The 20,324-nt window shown below is 42.5% G+C and overlaps 1 protein-coding gene across 2 annotated transcripts in view; it reads left to right on the top strand.

Moving 5' to 3' along the window:
• The first annotated feature begins 503 nt into the window (after positions 1-503).
• SPATA18 (spermatogenesis associated 18) overlaps positions 504-20,324 on the top strand; it is a 53,921-nt gene continuing 34,100 nt past the window's right edge. The window contains exons 1-3 of one of the 2 annotated variants that reach the window (XM_007998727.3): positions 504-1,000; positions 19,232-19,337; positions 19,468-19,583. In XM_007998727.3, the coding sequence (XP_007996918.3) occupies positions 914-1,000; positions 19,232-19,337; positions 19,468-19,583 (309 nt within the window). In that variant the 5' untranslated portion in view covers positions 504-913. The remainder of the gene's footprint in view (positions 1,001-19,231; positions 19,338-19,467; positions 19,584-20,324) is intronic. The other variant, XR_012093349.1, reaches the window with a different exon arrangement.

Here is a 20,324-nt window from a genome sequence, read left to right as displayed (position 1 = left end):
ATTTCTGTAGCAGAATACACACTTTTGAAATACTGCCAAACTAGGTCAAGAAAGTCCCAGTTAGAGAATTCGGCATGAAATGAACCTTTGGAGTGCTCAATGACTCTTAAAAAAATAATAATAATACTAAAATATACACTGGCAAATCTTATCCAAACCTGAGGGATTAACTTTAATTTGTGAACATGCTGGACCTAAACTCTATTGACTTGGGTACCCAGTGGGTCAAGGAACAAAGCAAAAGCTAGAAGTAGGAAGTACTGAAATTTTAGTTACAAGTTTCATACAGGTAAACCCAAGGCGCTACAAATGAATAATTAAAGGAATGAAAGGAGAAAGAATAAAGGGGCCAAAGAGATGATCTCCTGAGACAGCCTTGCCCCAAACTTCTATGACGACTTAACTGCTGCTTTTCTGGACACGCGTGGGCACCCAGAACCCCCGAATGGGGAGGAATGCTCTAGGCGCCCTGCGGCCCTCCAGCCCGCGCGACGGCGCCTCTCAGTCCAACCCGGGGTGGGGCGCGCGGCTGTCACCCAGGGAAGGGCGGGGCGGCGCGGGCGTTGCCATGACGCGGGCCGCGCGCGTCCCTGGCAGCCAACGCGTCCACGTCAAGGTTTGTTTAATAATCGCCAGGGTATTTATGGCCGGGCTCAGGCGGCTGCTGGGGAGCCAGGAGACTGCGCAGGGCGGCGGATGAGGGGCTGTGGCTGCGGCCCAGGGCACCTCCCCCCCGGCTTCCCGAACCCGGCCCGGTACGACCCGAGGGGGAGGATGGAAACACCTGCCGCGCTCTGAGCCACCCACAAGAGAACACCCTTCCCGTCATATCACCCCACGGTCCTGCGGAGGCCACCGCCTGGTCCCCCCACGTCTCCATCACGCAGCGTGGGGCCGTGCGGTATAGTGAGCGATGGCGGAAAATCTGAAAAGACTGGTCTCAAACGAAGCTTTACGAACGTTGCAGGAAAAGCTAGACTCCTGGCTGAAGGAGTACAACGTGAGTCTGGGTGAAAAACCCCCGGGGCTCGCCCTCCGGTAGGTTCCAGCACAGCCCTCGTCGGGGATTTCTTAGGGCTAGAGTTGGTGGCCACTTTGCAAAGCCTCCGCGGTTGTGATTCCTAACCAGGACCTCAGCCTTCAACCGGGATCGCTGGGGAAGGAAGGACATGTGTGTACGTGCCCTTGTCTCCCAGCTTAGCGAGGCGGCGCGCGGGTGGCGCGGCCTGCGGAGCGCAGCACTAGGCTGCGGAGAGATTGGAGAGTGCGTCCAATCTGTGGTAACTAAGGACGCCGGCGACCTAGCAACAGGGAAGCCTTGAGGTCTGCGACTGGTCTGGTCACGCCGGCCACTCTTTCCAATCCCCCTCGCCAGCGCAATCCACACCGCCTCCTTCCCCAACCCCGAATTATTTTTTACTACAACCCTCTCCTGCCCAGGGTTTGTATCAGAATGGATTTGTGTAAACACACACCCAGGAGTTATTTACCCAGAAATACGCGAAACGGACACTTGTTAATGTTGCGGGTTTCACTTGCATGCTGGTGGGCCCGGCAATTGAGGCACAGTTCCAACACCAGAGCGGATTCAGGCCTTTTTCCAGGCATTTGTGAGAAGCCAGTATTCTGTCACCAAACCCATGAGTACTTTTCAAATCTCATTAATCCCTACCCGCACCCTGGCTCCCCATAATTCCCCCCTTCCCCCAAACAGAACTCTAGAGTGTTGAATTTGCTTTACATTCGGTCGGTCCGTCTTAATATAAATAGGGATTTCCCCTCTTACATAGTAAATGGAGCGGTCGGCAAAAAGAACTGTGGACCGGAAATTAGCCCCCTCCCCGCCTTGTTTCTACATTTGGCTCTGCATAGAACTAGCTGAATGACGGTGTCAAATTATTTTACTTCTCTGGGTCTTAGTACCTCATCTGTGGAATAGCAGAGATTGGTCTAGATGGTATGTAAATTTCCTGTTCAGATTTTAATTTTTTGGGCCTAGATTAGCTTGTTTCTGAGATCCTGCCTGTTATGAGGTCCTTAGGCTTCCCCATTCACCCTTTAACCAGTGCTCCTGAAGTGGAGGGAAGCTCAAAGAGCAGCTACAGCTTTCTCCTTAGCCTTCCTTTCTAGTGTTTCCTGTTCAATCTCTTTGCTCCCTTTTAAAGAACCAGCAATGACCATTCCTTCTCCATTAAGAATTCTGGAAAGTTAAAATGACCTCTTTATCATAAAAGACTTGGGTTCCCCCCAACTAATTTTAAAAGTACCTACTACCTAGTCTCAGGAGGTTGAGAATAAGAAATCCTAACATGTATACAGTATTTACCCCCTTTTTTTTTTGCCCAGTGGCCTAACTGAACTCTGAATTTTAAAAAACATGTTGTTTGTCACAATGTTTATTACAAATAGCACTAGTATTTGTCTGGAACTAATAAACAATTACTTTAGAAACTCCCTGTAAGTAATGAGAAGTGCCTTCGTTTATTACATTTTCCTGTCTTGATAACATCCCATTCTCTGCTGTCATTAAAACCATTTCCATCCAGCTGTTCCCTTCATCTCTCTACAGCAGAGACTGTACTCACAACCACAAGTTTTTTTTATACCTTGTGGCCACTCCCCAGGTTCCATCATTTCTCTTGAGTTTGCAGGCATCTTTATCACATTGGAATGTTGACACCTGTATTCTTCCCCCTCCACTCCTGCTTCATCTCTTACAAGTATACTGATGAATCTTATTTCTATAGGATATGTTCCCATCTGAGCTCTCACTTCTCCAGCTGCCCATTGGTCATCTTTCAATAGTGAATGCTATTGAAATGCTCAAAATGCTCAAAGTCAAATCTGTTCAAAATGGAATTTAGCCTTTCCCATGCCCCAACTACAGGCCTCCTTTCTAAGTAGTCTTCATCATTATGTACTCCACTCCCTTTTCACCATCATAGTCTGTTGGTTCTAACTTCAAAGTTCATACAGAATCTAAACACTTTTCACCAACCCCACTGCTACCACCCTTCTCCATCCTTGATCATCTTTCACCTGGGTTATTACAAAAGTAACAACCCAAAGAGACTCTTCTAAATGTCAAGTCAGATCAAGTTACTCTTTTTGCAAGACACTCCAAATTTCCTATTTCAGTCAGAAGAAGCCAAAGCTCTTACAATGACCTTCAAAGTCCTACACAATCGTGCCCCTTTAAGCTCTTTAACCTTATCTGTTACTTTCTCCCTTGCTCAGCCCACTCCAGCAGTACCAGCCTTCTTGCTCATCCTAGAGCAGTGCTGTCCAATAGAACTTTCTACGATGATGCACAGGTTCTATATCTGCATTGTCCAATATGGTAACTATTGGGCACTTGAAATGTGGCAAGTGCACACTGAAGAACATAATTTTTAATTTGACTTAAGTCCAATTTAAATTCAGATAGCCACATGTAGCTCATGGCTACTGTCTCAGACAGCACAGTTCTAGAGATGCCAGACATGCTTCTGCTTCAGGGCATTTTGCACTCATTGTTTTCTCTGCCTGGAAAACTTTTCCCCTGTTGATATTTGAGTGAGATAGGAACATCCTCATTTTCTTTGGAGAGCTTTATTTCTTTTTTTTTTTTTTTAATTTTATTTATTTATTTATTTATTTTTATTTTTATTATTATACTTTGAGTTCTAGGGTACACGTGCATAACGTGCAGGTTTGTTACATATGTATACTTGTGCCATGTTGCTGTGCTGCACCCATCAACTCGTCATTTACATCAGGTATAACTCCCAGTGCAATCCCTCCCCCCTCCCCCCTCCCCATGATAGGCCCCGGTGTGTGATGTTCCCCTTCCCGAGTCCAAGTGATCTCATTGTTCAGTTCCCACCTATGAGTGAGAACATGCGGTGTTTGGTTTTCTGTTCCTGTGATAGTTTGCTCAGAATGATGGTTTCCAGCTGCATCCATGTCCCTACAAAGGACACAAACTTATCCTTTTTTATGGCTGCATAGTATTCCATGGTGTATATGTGCCACATTTTCTTAATCCAGTCTGTCACCGATGGACATTTGGGTTGATTCCAAGTCTTTGCTATTGTGAATAGTGCCACAATAAACATACGTGTGCATGTGTCTTTATAGCAGCATGATTTATAATCCTTTGGGTATATACCCAGTAATGGGATGGTTGGGTCATATGGTACATCTAGTTCTAGATCCTTGAGGAATCGCCATACTGTTTTCCATAATGGTTGAACTAGTTTACAATCCCACCAACAGTGTAAAAGTGTTCCTATTTCTCCACATCCTCTCCAGCACCTGTTGTTTCCTGACTTTTTAATGATTGCCATTCTAACTGGTGTGAGATGGTATCTCATTGTGGTTTTGATTTGCATTTCTCTGATGGCCAGTGATGATGAGCGTTTTTTCATGTGTCTGTTGGCTGTATGAATGTCTTCTTTTGAGAAATGTCTGTTCATATCGTTTGCCCACTTTTTGATGGGGTTGTTTGTTTTTTTCTTGTAAATTTGTTTGAGTTCTTTGTAGGTTCTGGATATTAGCCCTTTGTCAGATGAGTAGATTGCAAAAATTTTCTCCCATTCTGTAGGTTGCCTGTTCACTCTGATGGTAGTTTCTTTTGCTGTGCAGAAGCTCTTTAGTTTAATGAGATCCCATTTGTCAATTTTGGCTTTTGCTGCCATTCCTTTTGGTGTTTTAGACATGAAGTCTTTGCCCATGCCTATGTCCTGAATGGTACTACCTAGGTTTTCCTCTAGGATTTTTATGGTATTAGGTCTAACATTTAAGTCTCTAATCCATCTTGAATTAATTTTCGTATAAGGAGTAAGGAAAGGATCCAGTTTCAGCTTTCTGCTTATGGTTAGCCAATTTTCCCAGCACCATTTATTAAATAGGGAATCCTTTCCCCATCTCTTTTTTCTCTCAGGTTTGTCAAAGATCAGATGGCTGTAGATGTGTGGTATTATTTCTGAGGACTCTGTTCTGTTCCATTGGTCTATATCTCTGTTTTGGTACCAGTACCATGCTGTTTTGGTTTCTGTAGACTTGTAGTATAGTTTGAAGTCAGGTAGCGTGATGCCTCCAGCTTTGTTCTTTTGACTTAGGATTGTCTTGGAGATGCGGGCTCTTTTTTGGTTCCATATGAACTTTAAAGCAGTTTTTCCAATTCTGTGAAGAAACTCATTGGTAGCTTGATGGGGATGGCATTGAATCTATAAATAACCTTGGGCAGTATGGCCATTTTCACAATATTGATTCTTCCTATCCATGAGCATGGTATGTTCTTCCATTTGTTTGTGTCCTCTTTTATTTCACTGAGCAGTGGTTTGTAGTTCTCCTTGAAGAGGTCCTTTACATCCCTTGTAAGTTGGATTCCTAGGTATTTATTCTCTTTGAAGCAATTGTGAATGGAAGTTCATTCCTGATTTGGCTCTCTGTCTGTCTGTTACTGGTGTATAAGAATGCTTGTGATTTTTGCACATTAATTTTGTATCCTGAGACTTTGCTGAAGTTGCTTATCAGCTTAAGGAGATTTGGGGCTGAGACAATGGGGTTTTCTAAATATACAATCATGTCACCTGCAAACAGGGACAATTTGACTTCTTCTTTTCCTAACTGCATACCCTTGATTTCTTTCTCTTGCCTGATTGCCCTAGCCAGAACTTCCAACACTATGTTGAATAGGAGTGGTGAGAGAGGGCATCCCTGTCTTGTGTCAGTTTTCAAAGGGAATTTTTCCAGTTTTTGCCCATTCAGTATGATATTGGCTGTGGGTTTGTCATAAATAGCTCTTATTATTTTGAGGTACGTTCCATCAATACCGAATTTATTGAGCGTTTTTAGCATGAAGGGCTGTTGAATTTTGTCAAACGCCTTTTCTGCATCTATTGAGATAATCATGTGGTTCTTGTCTTTGGTTCTGATTATATGCTGGATTTTGTTTATTGATTTGTGAATGTTGAACCAGCCTTGCATCCCAGGGATGAAGCCCACTTGATCATGGTGGATAAGTTTTTTGATTTGTTGCTGAATCCGGTTTGCCAGTATTTTATTGAGGATTTTTGCATCGATGTTCATCAGGGATATTGGTCTAAATTTCTTTTTTTTTGTTGTGTCTCTGCCAGGCTTTGGTATCAGGATGATGTTGGCCTCATAAAATGAGTTAGGGAGGATTCCCTCTTTTTCTATTGTTTGGAATAATTTCAGAAGGAATGGTACCAGCTCCTCCTTGTACTTCTGGTAGAATTCGGCTGTGAATCCGTCTGGTCCTGGACTTTTTTTGGTTGGTAGGCTATTAATTATTGCCTCAATTTCAGAGCCTGCTATTGGTCTATTCAGGGATTCAACTTCTTCCTGGTTTAGTCTTGGAAGAGTGTAAGTGTCCAGGAAATTATCCATTTCTTCTAGATTTTCCAGTTTATTTGCATAGAGGTGTTTATAGTATTCTCTGATGGTAGTTTATTTCTGTGGGGTCGGTGGTGATATCCCCTTTATCATTTTTTATTGCGTCAATTTGATTCTTCTCTCTTTTCTTCTTTATTAGTCTTGCTAGCGGTCTGTCAATTTTGCTGATCTTTTCAAAAAACCAACTCCTGGATTCATTGATTCTTTGGAGGGTTTTTTGTGTTTCTATCTCTTTCAGTTCTGCTCTGATCTTAGTTATTTCTTGTCTTCTGCTAGCTTTCGAATGTGTTTGCTCTTGCTTCTCTAGTCCTTTTAACTGCGATGTTAGAGTGTCAATTTTAGATCTGTCCTGCTTTCTCTTGTGGGCATTTAGTGCTATAAATTTCCCTCTACACACTGCTTTAAATGTGTCCCAGAGATTCTGATACGTTGTATCTTTGTTCTCATTGGTTTCAAAGAACATCTTGATTTCTGCCTTCATTTCGTTATGTACCCAGTAGTCATTCAGGAGCAGGTTGTTCAGTTTCCATGTAGTTGAGCAGTTTTGATTGAGTTTCTTAGTCCTGTGTTCTAGTTTGATTGCACTGTGGTCTGAGAGACAGTTTGTTATAATTTCTGTTCTTGTACATTTGCTGAGGAGTGCTTTACTTCCAATTACGTGGTCAATTTTGGAGTAAGTGTGATGTGGTGCTGAGAAGAATGTATATTCTGTTGATTTGGGGTGGAGAGTTCTGTAGATGTCTATTAGGTCTGCTTGGTGCAGAGATGAGTTCAATTCCTGGATATCCTTGTTAACTTTCTGTCTCGTTGATCTGTCTAATGTTGACAGTGGAGTGTTGAAGTCTCCCATTATTTTTGTATGGGAGTCTAAGTCTCTTTGTAAGTCTCTAAGGACTTGCTTTATGAATCTGGGTGCTCCTGTATTGGGTGCATATATATTTAGGATAGTTAGCTCTTCCTGTTGAAATGATCCCTTTACCATTATGTAATGGCCTTCTTTGTCTCTTTTGATCTTTGATGGTTTAAAGTCTGTTTTATCAGAGACTAGTATTGCAACCCCTGCTTTTTTTTGTTCTCCATTTGCTTGGTAAATCTTCCTCCATCCCTTTATTTTGAGCCTATGTATGTCTCTGCATGTGAGATGGGTCTCCTGAATACAGCAGACTGATGGGTCTTGACTCTTTATCCAGTTTGCCAGTCTGTGTCTTTTAATTGGAGCATTTAGTCCGTTTACATTTAAGGTTAAGATTGTTATGTGTGAACTTGATCCTGCCATTATGATATTAACTGGTTATTTTGCTCGTTAGTTGATGCAGTTTCTTCCTAGCCTTGATGGTCTTTACATTTTGGCATGTTTTTGCAATGGCTGGTACCGGTTGTTCCTTTCCATGTTTAGTGCTTCCTTCAGGGTCTCTTGTAAGGCAGGCCTAGTGGTGACAAAATCTCTAAGCATTTGCTTATCTGTAAAGGATTTTATTTCTCCTTCACTTAGGAAACTTAGTTTGGCTGGATATAAAATTCTGGGTTTAAAATTCTTTTCTTTAAGAATGTTGAATATTGGCCCCCACTCTCTTCTGGCTTGAAGAGTTTCTGCCGAGAGATCTGCTGTTAGTCTGATGGGCTTCCCTTTGTGGGTAACCCGACCTTTCTCTCTGGCTGCCCTTAAGATTTTTTCCTTCATTTCAACTTTGGTGAATCTGGCAATTCTGTGTCTTGGAGTTGCTCTTCTCGAGGAGTATCTTTGTGGCGTTCTCTGTATTTCCTGGATTTGAATGTTGGCCTGCCCTACTAGGTTGGGGAAGTTCTCCTGGATGATATCCTGAAGAGTGTTTTCCAACTTGGTTCCATTTTCCCGTTCACTTTCAGGTATACCAATCAGACGTAGATTTGGTCTTTTTACATAATCCCATACTTCTTAGAGGCTTTGTTCATTTCTTTTTCTTCTTTTTTCTTTTGGTTTCTCTTCTAGCTTCGTTTCATTCATTTGATCCTCAATTGCTGATACTCTTTCTTCCAGTTGATCGAGTCGGTTACTGAAGCTTGTGCATTTGTCACGTATTTCTCGTGTCATGGTTTTCATCTCTTTCATTTCGTTTATGACCTTCTCTGCATTAATTACTCTAGCCATCAATTCTTCCACTTTTTTTTCAAGATTTTTAGTTTCTTTGCGCTGGGTACATAATTCCTCCTTTAGCTCTGAGAAATTTGATGGACTGAAGCCTTCTTCTCTCATCTCGTCAAAGTCATTCTCCATCCAGCTTTGATCCGTTGCTGGCGATGAGCTGCGCTCCTTTGCCGGGGGAGATGTGCTCTTATTTTTTGAATTTCCAGCTTTTCTGCCCTGCTTTTTCCCCATCTTTGTGGTTTTATCTGCCTCTGGTCTTTGATGATGGTGACGTACTGGTGGGGTTTTGGTGTAGGTGTCTGCTGTTTGATAGTTTTCCTTCTAACAGTCAGGACCCTCAGCTGTAGGTCTGTTGGAGATTGCTTGAGGTCCACTCCAGACCCTGTTTGCCTGGGTATCAGCAGCAGAGGCTGCAGAAGATAGAATATTGCTGAACAGAGAGTGTACCTGTCTGAGTCTTGCTTTGGAAGCTTCCTCTCAGGGGTGTACTCCACCCTGTGAGGTGTGGGGTGTCAGACTGCCCCTAGTGGGAGATATCTCCCAGTTAGGCTACTCAGGGGTCAGGGACCCACTTGAGCAGGCAGTCTGTCCCTTCTCAGATCTCAACCTCTGTGTTGGGAGATCCACTGCTCTCTTCAAAGCTGTCAGACAGAGTCGTTTGCGTCTGCAGAGGTTTCTGCTGCGTTTGTTATTGTTTACTGTGCCCTGTCCCCAGAGGTGGAGTCTACAGAGACAGGCAGGTTTCCTTGAGCTGCTGTGAGCTCCACCGAGTTCGAGCTTCCCAGTGGCTTTGTTTACCTACTTAAGCCTCAGCAATGGCGGGCGCCCCTCCCCCAGCCTCACTGCTGCCTTGCCAGTAGATCACAGACTGCTGTGCTAGCAATGAGGGACGCTCCGTGGGTGTGGGACCCTCCCGGCCAGGTGTGGGATATAATCTCCTGGTGTGCCCGTTTCCTTAAAGCGCAGTATTGGGGTGGGAGTTATCCGATTTTCCAGGTGTTGTGTGTCTCAGTTCCCCTGGCTAGGAAAAGGGATTCCCTTCCCCCTTGCACTTCCCAGGTGAGGCGATGCCTCGCCCTGCTTCAGCTCTTGCTGGTTGGGCTGCAGCAGCTGACCAGCACCGATTGTCTGGCACTCCCTAGTGAGATGAAACCAGTAACTCAGTTGAAAATGCAGAAATCACCAGTCTTCTGTGTCGCTCGCGCTGGGAGTTGGAGACTGGAGCTGTTCCTATTCGGCCATCTTGCTCCGCCCCTCCAATTCTTCATCTTTAGAAGGGCTGGAGAGCTTTATTTCTTAGAAAGGGTAACAACCTGCAGGCTGGGACGTAGACAGGAATTAATGCTGAATGGGTTGGCCACATGTATACATATTCAACAGGTTATAGGAGGAGCTACGAATATTCATGAAGGGGGAACTCTCACAGTAAGCAAACACACATGTTACATTCATCCTATATTCATTTTGGGGTAAAGGCTTAACATTTAAATGTATTACAATTAGGCCCTATACATCAAAGGTGGATGCAGGGACATGAAGGAACTTAGTGTGCAGCCTCTGTGGACCGACCAGAACCAGCCTATTGTCCATGGTCTCTTATCAGCAGAAAGTTACTGAAATCAGTAACTTATCCAGTCGAAGTTGCAGTTATGGACCGTGGAACACGGGAGGGGATCAGTTAGTCAGAGTCTGGTAGTCAGTGAGTTGCAATTGTTTTAACATTGTTTATCTCAAGGCCAGTGCTTGCTTAGCTGCTAGATAAAAAGAAAAAACCTTTTGACAGAACATAGTTGATTCTTTATGTGTAGGGGTATGTGACTTAATCCTTGCCTGGCATGGCCTTAGGTCTTTATCTTATTGCTGCAAAGAGTCTGTTACATTAGTCTTAAGATCTCTATTTTAACAGTAGCTTCATGTAGTCCAGAAAATGTTGCCTCTAACAGAACTAGCAGTATTTTTACAGCAATCATGGTAACAAAAGGAGGCTCTTAGCCCATATCTGTGTCACAGGGGTTAGTAGCTTTAAAAGAACATGTCTTTATGTTAATAATGTTGGTGGTTATATTCCTGAATATTTTATTCTTTTCTGTTAACTCTTGCTTTCTTATCTGCACAAAGCTATTAGAATGTGTTTGAAGTTTACTTATTTCAGTTTTACACTTATAACATGGAAAGTTCTTATTCATTCCCCTGCCTTCATTCATGCCCACTTCCAATCCAACTTTGATACAGCTGTTTGAGGCATCATTTTTATGGCTCTCATTGCCAATACTAGTGATTCTCAACACAGGCAAGGCATTGTCCCCTAGAACATTGTTTTTAAAACTTACCTATAGGACTCAATGCATTTTACTTCACAATATAGCACACATAAACTCTTATACATATAAACTCAAGTTCCACTAATAATTACCTTTACTCATTATGGTGTGTTTTTCTATTTTCTTTTTAGTATTATTTGCTGTTTGAGACTCACTAAATTGATTTTGTTACCTACTAATGCTGTGGTTATCAATCTTCATTGCACATAGGAATTATCCAGAAAGCTTTTATATTTCCAAAGACCAGGTCCCACACGAGAGCAATTAAATCCATTTCTAGGAGTGGGAGCCCACAAAGCTCCTCAAGCAAAGGCTTTCCTGAAACTTCATGGCCCTTACCAGCTTCTCTTTTGAGTTTTACCTCCGAAATCTGGACAAATCTTCTTATAGTAAATAGCATGTGTTTTTGCATTTATTTTCATGTTTATCTTAGACTATAAATTCCTCCAGGGCAGGAGACATAGTGTCCCTAGCATCCAGTGCATAGTGGCCTCTCCATAAAATTTCTTCAGAGTATAAATGCATGAATAAGCCATGCCCTTCTGCTTCTTGAAACCATCTCCTTCTAGGGCCTCCTTATTCTTCTTCACCTTGCTTCCTGGGTGTCCTCTTATTTCTGACTGCTCTTATTTTGTTTTTTATCCAGTGGCTCTTCCTTTTTTTTTTTTTTTTTTTTTAAATTTATTTATTATTATTAAACTTCAAGTTGTAGGGTACATGTGCACAACGTGCAGGTTTGCTACATATGTATACTTGTGCCATGTTGGTGTGCTGCACCCATCAACTCGTCATTTACATCAGGTATAACTCCCAATGCAATCCCTCCCCCCTCCCCCCTCCCCATGATAGGCCCCTGTGTGTGATGTTCCCCTTCCCGAGTCCAAGTGATCTCATTGTTCAGTTCCCGCCTATGAGTGAGAACATGCGGTGTTTGGTTTTCTGTTCTTGTGATAGTTTGCTGAGAATGATGGTTTCCAGCTGCATCCATGTTCCTACAAAGGACACAAACTCATCCTTTTTTATGGCTGCATAGTATTCCATGGTGTATATGTGCCACATTTTCTTAATCCAATCTGTCACTGATGGACATTTGGGTTGATTCCAAGTCTTTGCTATTGTGAATAGTGCCACAATAAACATACGTGTGCATGTGTCTTTATAGCAGCATAATTTATAATCCTTTGGGTATATACCCAGTAATGGGATGGCTGGGTCATATGGTACATCTAGTTCTAGATCCTTGAGGAATCACCATACTGTTTTCCATAATGGTTGAACTAGTTTACACTCCCACCAACAGTGTAAAAGTGTTCCTATTTCTCCACATCCTCTCCAGCACCTGTTGTTTCCTGACTTTTGAATGATTGCCATTCTAACTGGTGTGAGATGGTATCTCATTGTGGTTTTGATTTGCATTTCTCTGATGGCCAGTGATGATGAGCATTTTTTCATGTGTCTGTTGGCTGTATGAATGTCTTCTTTTGAGAAATGTCTGTTCATATCCTTTGCCCACTTTTTGATGGGGTTGTTTGTTTTTTTCTTGTAAATTTGTTTGAGTTCTTTGTAGGTTCTGGATATTAGCCCTTTGTCAGATGAGTAGATTGCAAAAATTTTCTCCCATTCTGTAGGTTGCCTGTTCACTCTGATGGTAGTTTCTTTTTGCTGTGCAGAAGCTCTTTAGTTTAATGAGATCCCATTTGTCAATTTTGGCTTTTGCTGCCGTTGCTTTTGGTGTTTTAGACATGAAGTCTTTGCCCATGCCTATGTCCTGAATGGTACTACCTAGGTTTTCCTCTAGGATTTTTATGGTATTAGGTCTAACATTTAAGTCTCTAATCCATCTTGAATTAATTTTCGTATAAGGAGTAAGGAAAGGATCCAGTTTCAGCTTTCTACTTATGGCTAGCCAATTTTCCCAGCACCATTTATTAAATAGGGAATCTTTTCCCCATTTCTTGTTTCTCTCAGGTTTGTCAAAGATCAGATGGCTGTAGATGTGTGGTATTATTTCTGAGGACTCTGTTCTGTTCCATTGGTCTATATCTCTGTTTTGGTACCAGTACCATGCTGTTTTGGTTTCTGTAGCCTTATAGTATAGTTTGAAGTCAGGTAGCGTGATGCCTCCAGCTTTGTTCTTTTGACTTAGGATTGTCTTGGAGATGCGGGCTCTTTTTTGGTTCCATATGAACTTTAAAGCAGTTTTTTCCAATTCTGTGAAGAAGCTCATTGGTAGCTTGATGGGGATGGCATTGAATCTATAAATTACCTTGGGCAATATGGCCATTTTCACGATATTGATTCTTCCTATCCATGAGCATGGTATGTTCTTCCATTTGTTTGTGTCCTCTTTTATTTCACTGAGCAGTGGTTTGTAGTTCTCCTTGAAGAGGTCCTTTACATCCCTTGTAAGTTGGATTCCTAGGTATTTTATTCTCTTTGAAGCAATTGTGAATGGAAGTTCATTCCTGATTTGGCTCTCTGTTTGACTGTCACTGGTGTATAAGAATGCTTGTGATTTTTGCACATTAATTTTGTATCCTGAGAATTTGCTGAAGTTGCTGATCAGCTTAAGGAGATTTGGGGCTGAGACAATGGGGTTTTCTAAATATACAATCATGTCGTCTGCAAACAGGGACAATTTGACTTCTTCTTTTCCTAACTGAATCCCCTTGATTTCTTTCTCTTGCCTGATTGCCCTAGCCAGAACTTCCAACACTATGTTGAATAGGAGTGGTGAGAGAGGGCATCCCTGTCTTGTGCCAGTTTTCAAAGGGAATTTTTCCAGTTTTTGCCCATTCAGTATGATATTGGCTGTGGGTTTGTCATAAATAGCTCTTATTATTTTGAGGTACGTTCCATCAATACCGAATTTATTGAGCGTTTTTAGCATGAAGGGCTGTTGAATTTTGTCAAACGCCTTTTCTGCATCTATTGAGATAATGATGTGGTTCTTGTCTTTGGTTCTGTTTATATGCTGGATTATGTTTATTGATTTGCGAATGTTGAACCAGCCTTGCATCCCAGGGATGAAGCCCACTTGATCATGGTGGATAAGCTTTTTGATGTGCTGCTGAATCCGGTTTGCCAGTATTTTATTGAGGATTTTTGCATCGATGTTCATCAGGGATATTGGTCTAAAATTCTCTTTTTTAGTTGTGTCTCTGCCAGGCTTTGGTATCAGGATGATGTTGGCCTCATAAAATTAGTTAGGGAGGATTCCCTCTTTTTCTATTGATTGGAATAGTTTCAGAAGGAATGGTACCAGCTCCTCTTTGTACCTCTGGTAGAATTCAGCTGTGAATCCCTCTGGTCCTGGACTTTTTTTGGTTGGTAGGCTATTAATTATTGCCTCAATTTCAGAGCCTGCTATTGGTCTATTCAGGGATTCAACTTCTTCCTGGTTTAGTCTTGGAAGAGTGTAAGTGTCCAGGAAATTATCCATTTCTTCTAGATTTTCCAGTTTATTTGCGTAGAGGTGTTTATAGTATTCTCTGATGGTAGTTTGTATTTCTGTGGGGTCGGTGGTGATATCCCCTTTATCATTTTTAATTGCGTCGATTTGATTCTTCTCTCTTTTCTTCTTTATTAGTCTTGCTAGTGGTCTGTCAATTTTGTTGATCTTTTCAAAAAACCAACTCCTGGATTCATTGATTTTTTTGGAGGGTTTTTTGTGTCTCTATCTCCTTCAGTTCTGCTCTGATCTTAGTTATTTCTTGCCTTCTGCTAGCTTTCGAATGTGCCAGTGGCTCTTCTTACTCAGAGTACTTCTGACACAGCAAAATTGCCCATCGCTCTGCCCTCAGCCCTCTCCTCACTCTTTTCTCTCCCTGGTAATCTCATCTGTGCATGTGGCTTCTGCACCCTCCCACTTGCTGAAGCCTTCCAAAGCCACTCCTCCCAGTCCTGTCTCTCTTCTAAGCTCCAGACTTACTTTCCATTTGCTTTGGGGAAAGCATTGTTGTTGAGAGCTCAGCTGCAGTGCTGGAGGCTGCAGGAATGGGTCCGCAGTATTGTCTCTTCAAATTACTTAATTTGTTTTTCCTTAGTGATGAATTTTGGATGATGATGGCATCTCATTTGTAGGATTGTTCTGAGGATTAAATGGAGCCACGTATATAAAGCTCTTAGCACAGGGTCTGGCTGGCATAGAGTAGGTAATTAGATCAGTAATTATTAGGTACTACTACTGGACATTCCATCTGAAGGTCGTGCAGGTCCCCTCACTTGTTCAAACCCAAACTCAAGATCATCCCTCTCATACCTCTTACTCATTTCAAAACTCCCTGACTTTCTTAGGTAATGCTGAAATCAGCAGGAACTTTACTAGCACAGGTGTAATTTGGGGCTAGGAAAGACTGTTGGGAGACCCTTGGTATGTCCACAGCCTCCAGCATCTCTCAGCTAGATGGTTATATCCATCTACCTCCCCACCAGACTCACTCTCTAACCCAAACTCTATCTGGTCTGCTTTTGCCAGAGAGATTTTTGTAACATGCAAAGGAAATATGAGCATGTCATACCCGCCTTCCTCTGTTGCATCCTTAAACATTTTGATGATGGAATGAAGCCCAAGACCCTTAATGTGGCCAGTCGAGTCTTTCACCTCTGGACCCTGTACTCACTTTCCCCTGATATGCCTTGGTACCTTCTGTTTCTCCTCTTCAATTGCCCTTCCCTCTTACCCTTCACCCCTCACTAGAGGTTATTTTGCTACTCCTATAGCTTGTTATCCACACAGAGCACTTAACATAAACTCTAAGGTAATTATTTATCCCCTATATGCCTCTTGTTCTCCATCTCACTTCCCTGTCTAATTAGTTCACTGACTGCAGACAACTTTTTTTTTTTTTTTTAATATAGCTTTGTTTCCTGAGCTTTGTTTCCAGGGCCTTACATATAATAGGAACTCAATGATTTATGAATGGATAAATCTGGAGAGTCTGTGCTTTGGAGACAGTATAATTAGTCCATATCTTTGCTCTATTTGTCTTGTGTGAGTATGTGGGTATGTGTTTACTTGAATAATGTGACCCTATTGCAACTTGATTATCTTGTGCAATGCTTTGTGTTTAGAAGTTGCAGCATGTTGTAACATGTCTTCGGAAGCGGAACTGTGTGACACAGGATATTCTCTCCTGTTATTTAAGTTGTGTTTAAAAACTCATTTGACCAGCATTCCTCTGCGTACCCAGTATGTACCAGGCTCTAGGCAAGGCATAGGAACAGATAGTAATGATACCACAATAATACTTCTAATTATTGTGTACCTCTTTTACACTGGACTCTGCTCATGTGATCAACTACCTCCTAAACGGGAGGAAACAGAGCCTCATATTTAAATGTCTTTTCTAAGGGAATGCAGCTGATAAGTTGAGAACCAGGTTTGAACAAAGGTCTACCTTATTCCTAAGCCACTGACTCCTTTCAGTACTGCATGCCACCTCATAAGTGCCAATTGATAAACACCTTCTGTGTCTGAGATGCTGGACATGTATTATTTTGATTTAATTCTAATGCTCCGCAAGGCATTATTATCCCCATTGCATGGGAGAAGAATGGGCTCAGAGAGGTTAAGTAACTTGTGCAGGGTCACACAGAACTGTAGCAAGCAGCAGAGCTGAGATACTGAGGTTTGCTTGACTCCCAAGCTCATTTTCCATCCACTTAACACATGGAATGATCTTGCCAGAGGGCAAAAGGCTTGTAAGTAGGTAATTGAAGTTCAGTGTAATAAGTGCAGGTATAAAATGGCCACGGCAAGGAGTGCTGAATTAATGAGGAAGAAATGGAGATAGCTGTTCAGGCTATGGGTTTTAAATGCTCTATCATGTCAACATTACGCTGTTAAATCATTCATTCATCAACTGCTGTTTGGACCCTTCAATTTGCTAGGATACTAGTGGCAACAGATACAAACATGAGCAAAGCAAGATCGTTTTTAAAAAGAACTCAGGCTGGGCGCGGTGGCTCAAGCCTGTAATCCCAGCACTTTGGGAGGCCGAGACGGGTGGATCACGAGGTCAGGAGATCGAGACCATCCTGGATAACACGGTGAAACCCATCTCTACTAAAAAATACAAAAAACTAGCCGGGCAAGGTGGTGGGCGCCTGTAGTCCCAGCTACTCGGGAGGCTGAGGCAGGAGAATGGCGTAAACCCGGGAGGCGGAGCTTGCAGTGAGCTGAGATCCGGCCACTGCACTCCAGCCTGGGCGACAGAGTGAGACTCCGTCTCAAAAAAAAAAAAAAAAAAAAAAAAAGAAAAAAGAAAAAAGAAAAAGAAAAAGAAAAAAAGAACTCGTGATCTTTTTGGGAGGACAGATTAGATGGACGAGATGGAGAAAAAATGACTACAGGAGAAATCAGTGCTACAACAGAATTAGTTACCAGGTACCATTTACCAAGCATGGAAAGTAAACTAGCTGCCCTCTCAGTTACAAGTCCATCCCATCCAAACTCCATGCCAGGGGTGAAAGGCTCTCCAGGTCAACCTACCCTGCCAAACTCTCTGACTTTCTGTGCCTCTGCCACATTGACATAGTCAAGGTTGCTAAACTTGTTCCTGCCACAGAACCTTTGTCCTTGCTGTTCCCACTGCCTGGCATGCTCCTTCCCTAGTGCTGTGCTTCCCTGAATCTTATAACCCAGGAATACTCAAGGGTCCCCTCCACAGAGAAGCCTTCCCTGGATGCCCTCCCCATTCACTCTTGGTCGCATCATCCAATCCTCCTTCTACTCCTAGCATGAAGCATGATCTAAAAGTCAGTATAGATAGTTTACTAGTTAAGAGCATGGGCTGTGGAAGCTGGGCTGCTGGGGTCCAATCTCAGCTCTGATAATTTACTAGCTGGGTAGCCATGAACCAGTTACTTAACCTCTCTGTGCCTCAGCTTTCTCATCTGAAATGGGAATGATAATAGTTCTTCTAACTCCTAGTGTACTAGTGCAAAAATTAGCTGAGTTTATGTAAAGCACTAATAGAGCCTGGCATATAGGAGAGATATGATAAATACAAAGTGAGTGAATCATCTCATTTACATGCATCCATCCAATGTATAATGAGTCTGAATACAGGGACACTGTAGAATCCAGGGTTGAGAATACAACAACCACAAGGAGCTTCCTGCCTGTCTGAACCATTTCCTTGGTTGATGCAGACGTGCATTTGACTTGTAAACTTTTGCCTAGAGATTATGTCAACTTTTCTCTTACTCCTAATTTCTATCCTCCTTGTACCTTGCTTTCTGTTCTGGGATTTGTTGTGTCCAGGAGGCACCAAGGACCAATGCCTTATTGCGCCCTGAGGTGACACATAAATCGATGCATTTTTACAACCACATGATGTTTGTTGCTTGTAGTTGTATTCCTTCTTCTAGTGCTGGAGTCAGTTAGAGGTTTGGCTTATGTTGAAATGGAAATGGTAGAATCTTTCAAAGAAGTGAGGAAAGCAGAATAATAGCCAAAAGGTTCACTTCTTTGCCTCCTTGTGTTCTGTTCTCATTGCTTAGAATGTTCCACAACCACTGGAACCACCTCCTTTTCCAAGTCTGGCTAATTTCATCTTGGACTAGGTTTCACTTCCTCTTGGAAGCCTTCCCAGACTTTCCAAGACAATGGACTATTGGGTAGAGCTTGCACTCATCTGTGTAGTTAGACTTATTATTCGGCTGCAAAGTAACTAGCTATTCATCTGTCTGCCTCACAAGTCTGCAAGTGCCAAGTCCCTTATATCCTAAACCCAGCAATACCTTCTTGCTGTTAAGAAGTCATGTTCTCTATGCACATACAGTATATATGAATTGAATTTATGTAGAGGACAGGAACCAATAAAGCAGGTAAATTAGGCAGTGATTTGTATTGTCTGACAACAGGTCCATTTAGCTTTTAAATGTATTTTTGTAGGGTTTTACTGAGTAGGATTATTGCTATAAAAAACAACCTCCAAATCTCAGTGGCTTAACACACACAAACCAACTTTCTCAACTATGTGATAATTCAATGCAAGCATTCAGTCAGCCACCTTGCAAATCTGGTGGCTCCACCATCCCTTATGCCCTCAGCATCCTCTCTTGGCTCTTCTGCATTCGGCTGACAAAGGGGAAAAGAAAAAAAAAAATCATTCAAGAGGTTCCCTTCTGGGTCAGGCCCCGGGCGTATATCACTTCCCATCCAGTTAACCAGAATTCAGTTACATGGCCACACGAACTGCTAGGGAAACTGGGAAATGTGGTCTACGGGAGATAAGTTTCGGTGACCACACAGCAGTCCTGCTACGAGAGCATACCAGAGCCAGACAGCTCTTGGGTCAAGTGAGACCCTGGTCTGCCTGCAGTAGGTCCCAGAGTGAAGAAATTACCCTGGTTATCTACTGTTTTGCCCTTGCAGACAAACACGTGTGATCAAAATCTAAACCACTGCCTTGAACTCATTGAGCAAGTTGCCAAGGTGCAGGGACAACTCTTCGGGATCCTCACAACAGCAGCCCAGGAAGGTGAGAATGGCCTGGTAATTTCCCATCCAGTTCTGCCTGCCTTTCTCTCCTTTCTTGGTGCTTTTTTGTATTCTTTGACTGTTGATGCAGTTGTGTTTCTTTCCCTGACCTGATGTGTGTATTCTTTTAGGAGGACATAACGATGGTGTGGAAACAATCAAGTCACGCCTTTTGCCTTGGCTGGAGGCTTCCTTTACTGCTGCTTCCATGGGAAAACCTGTTGACAGCAAGGTCCCCTCTCTGCAGGTAGGGATGCTGAAGGATAACCCTTGACTTTCTGAACAGTGAGATAAAACAAATCAGAAACCTCCAAGAGAAGAAGAGGACTTAATTCTGGTAGACTGACAGAGTGTCACAATTTGTGAGGGTTATTGATGGTTTTCATGGGGACGGTGTTAGTTTTTGAACAGGTGGAGATCAGACTAGAAAGAGAGCACATACCTTGCTTAAGGCATCCATATCATTACATCTGGGCAACCGAAAACATTAGTTACTTTACTTTTAAACATTTATATGGATTTACCTATAACGCTTTCTAAAACAGAAGCATTTAGAAAACATTTAGTCTGTTCTGAGAAAACCAAACATCACATGTTCTCACTCATAAGTGAGAGCTGAACAATGAGAATACATGGACACGGGGAGGAGAACAACACAACAGGGCTTGTCGGGGAATTGCAGGGGTGAGGGGAGAGAAAGCATTAGGACAAACGTCTAATGCATGTGGGACTTAAAACCTAGGTGACAGGTTGATAGGTGCAGCAAACCACCATGGCACACATATGTCTATGTAAAAATCCTGCACATTCTGCATGTGTGTCCCAGAACCTAAAGTAAAAAAATAAAAAATAGTAATAATAACAAAAAGAAAGCATTTAGTCTGTTCTGAGCAAGAACCTTATAAGACAGTGGCTGAAGGATCCCTGCTTGGAGATCACTGAGCAGAAAACCAGTTCCTCTTTTATGGCCCTGGAGTAGGTATCTAAA

Source organism: Chlorocebus sabaeus, chromosome 7, assembly GCF_047675955.1.
Source record: "Chlorocebus sabaeus isolate Y175 chromosome 7, mChlSab1.0.hap1, whole genome shotgun sequence".
Lineage (NCBI taxonomy): Eukaryota > Metazoa > Chordata > Mammalia > Primates > Cercopithecidae > Chlorocebus > Chlorocebus sabaeus.
Note: the sequence above shows the minus strand (reverse complement) of the source record. Positions and strands in the feature narration are given on the sequence as shown.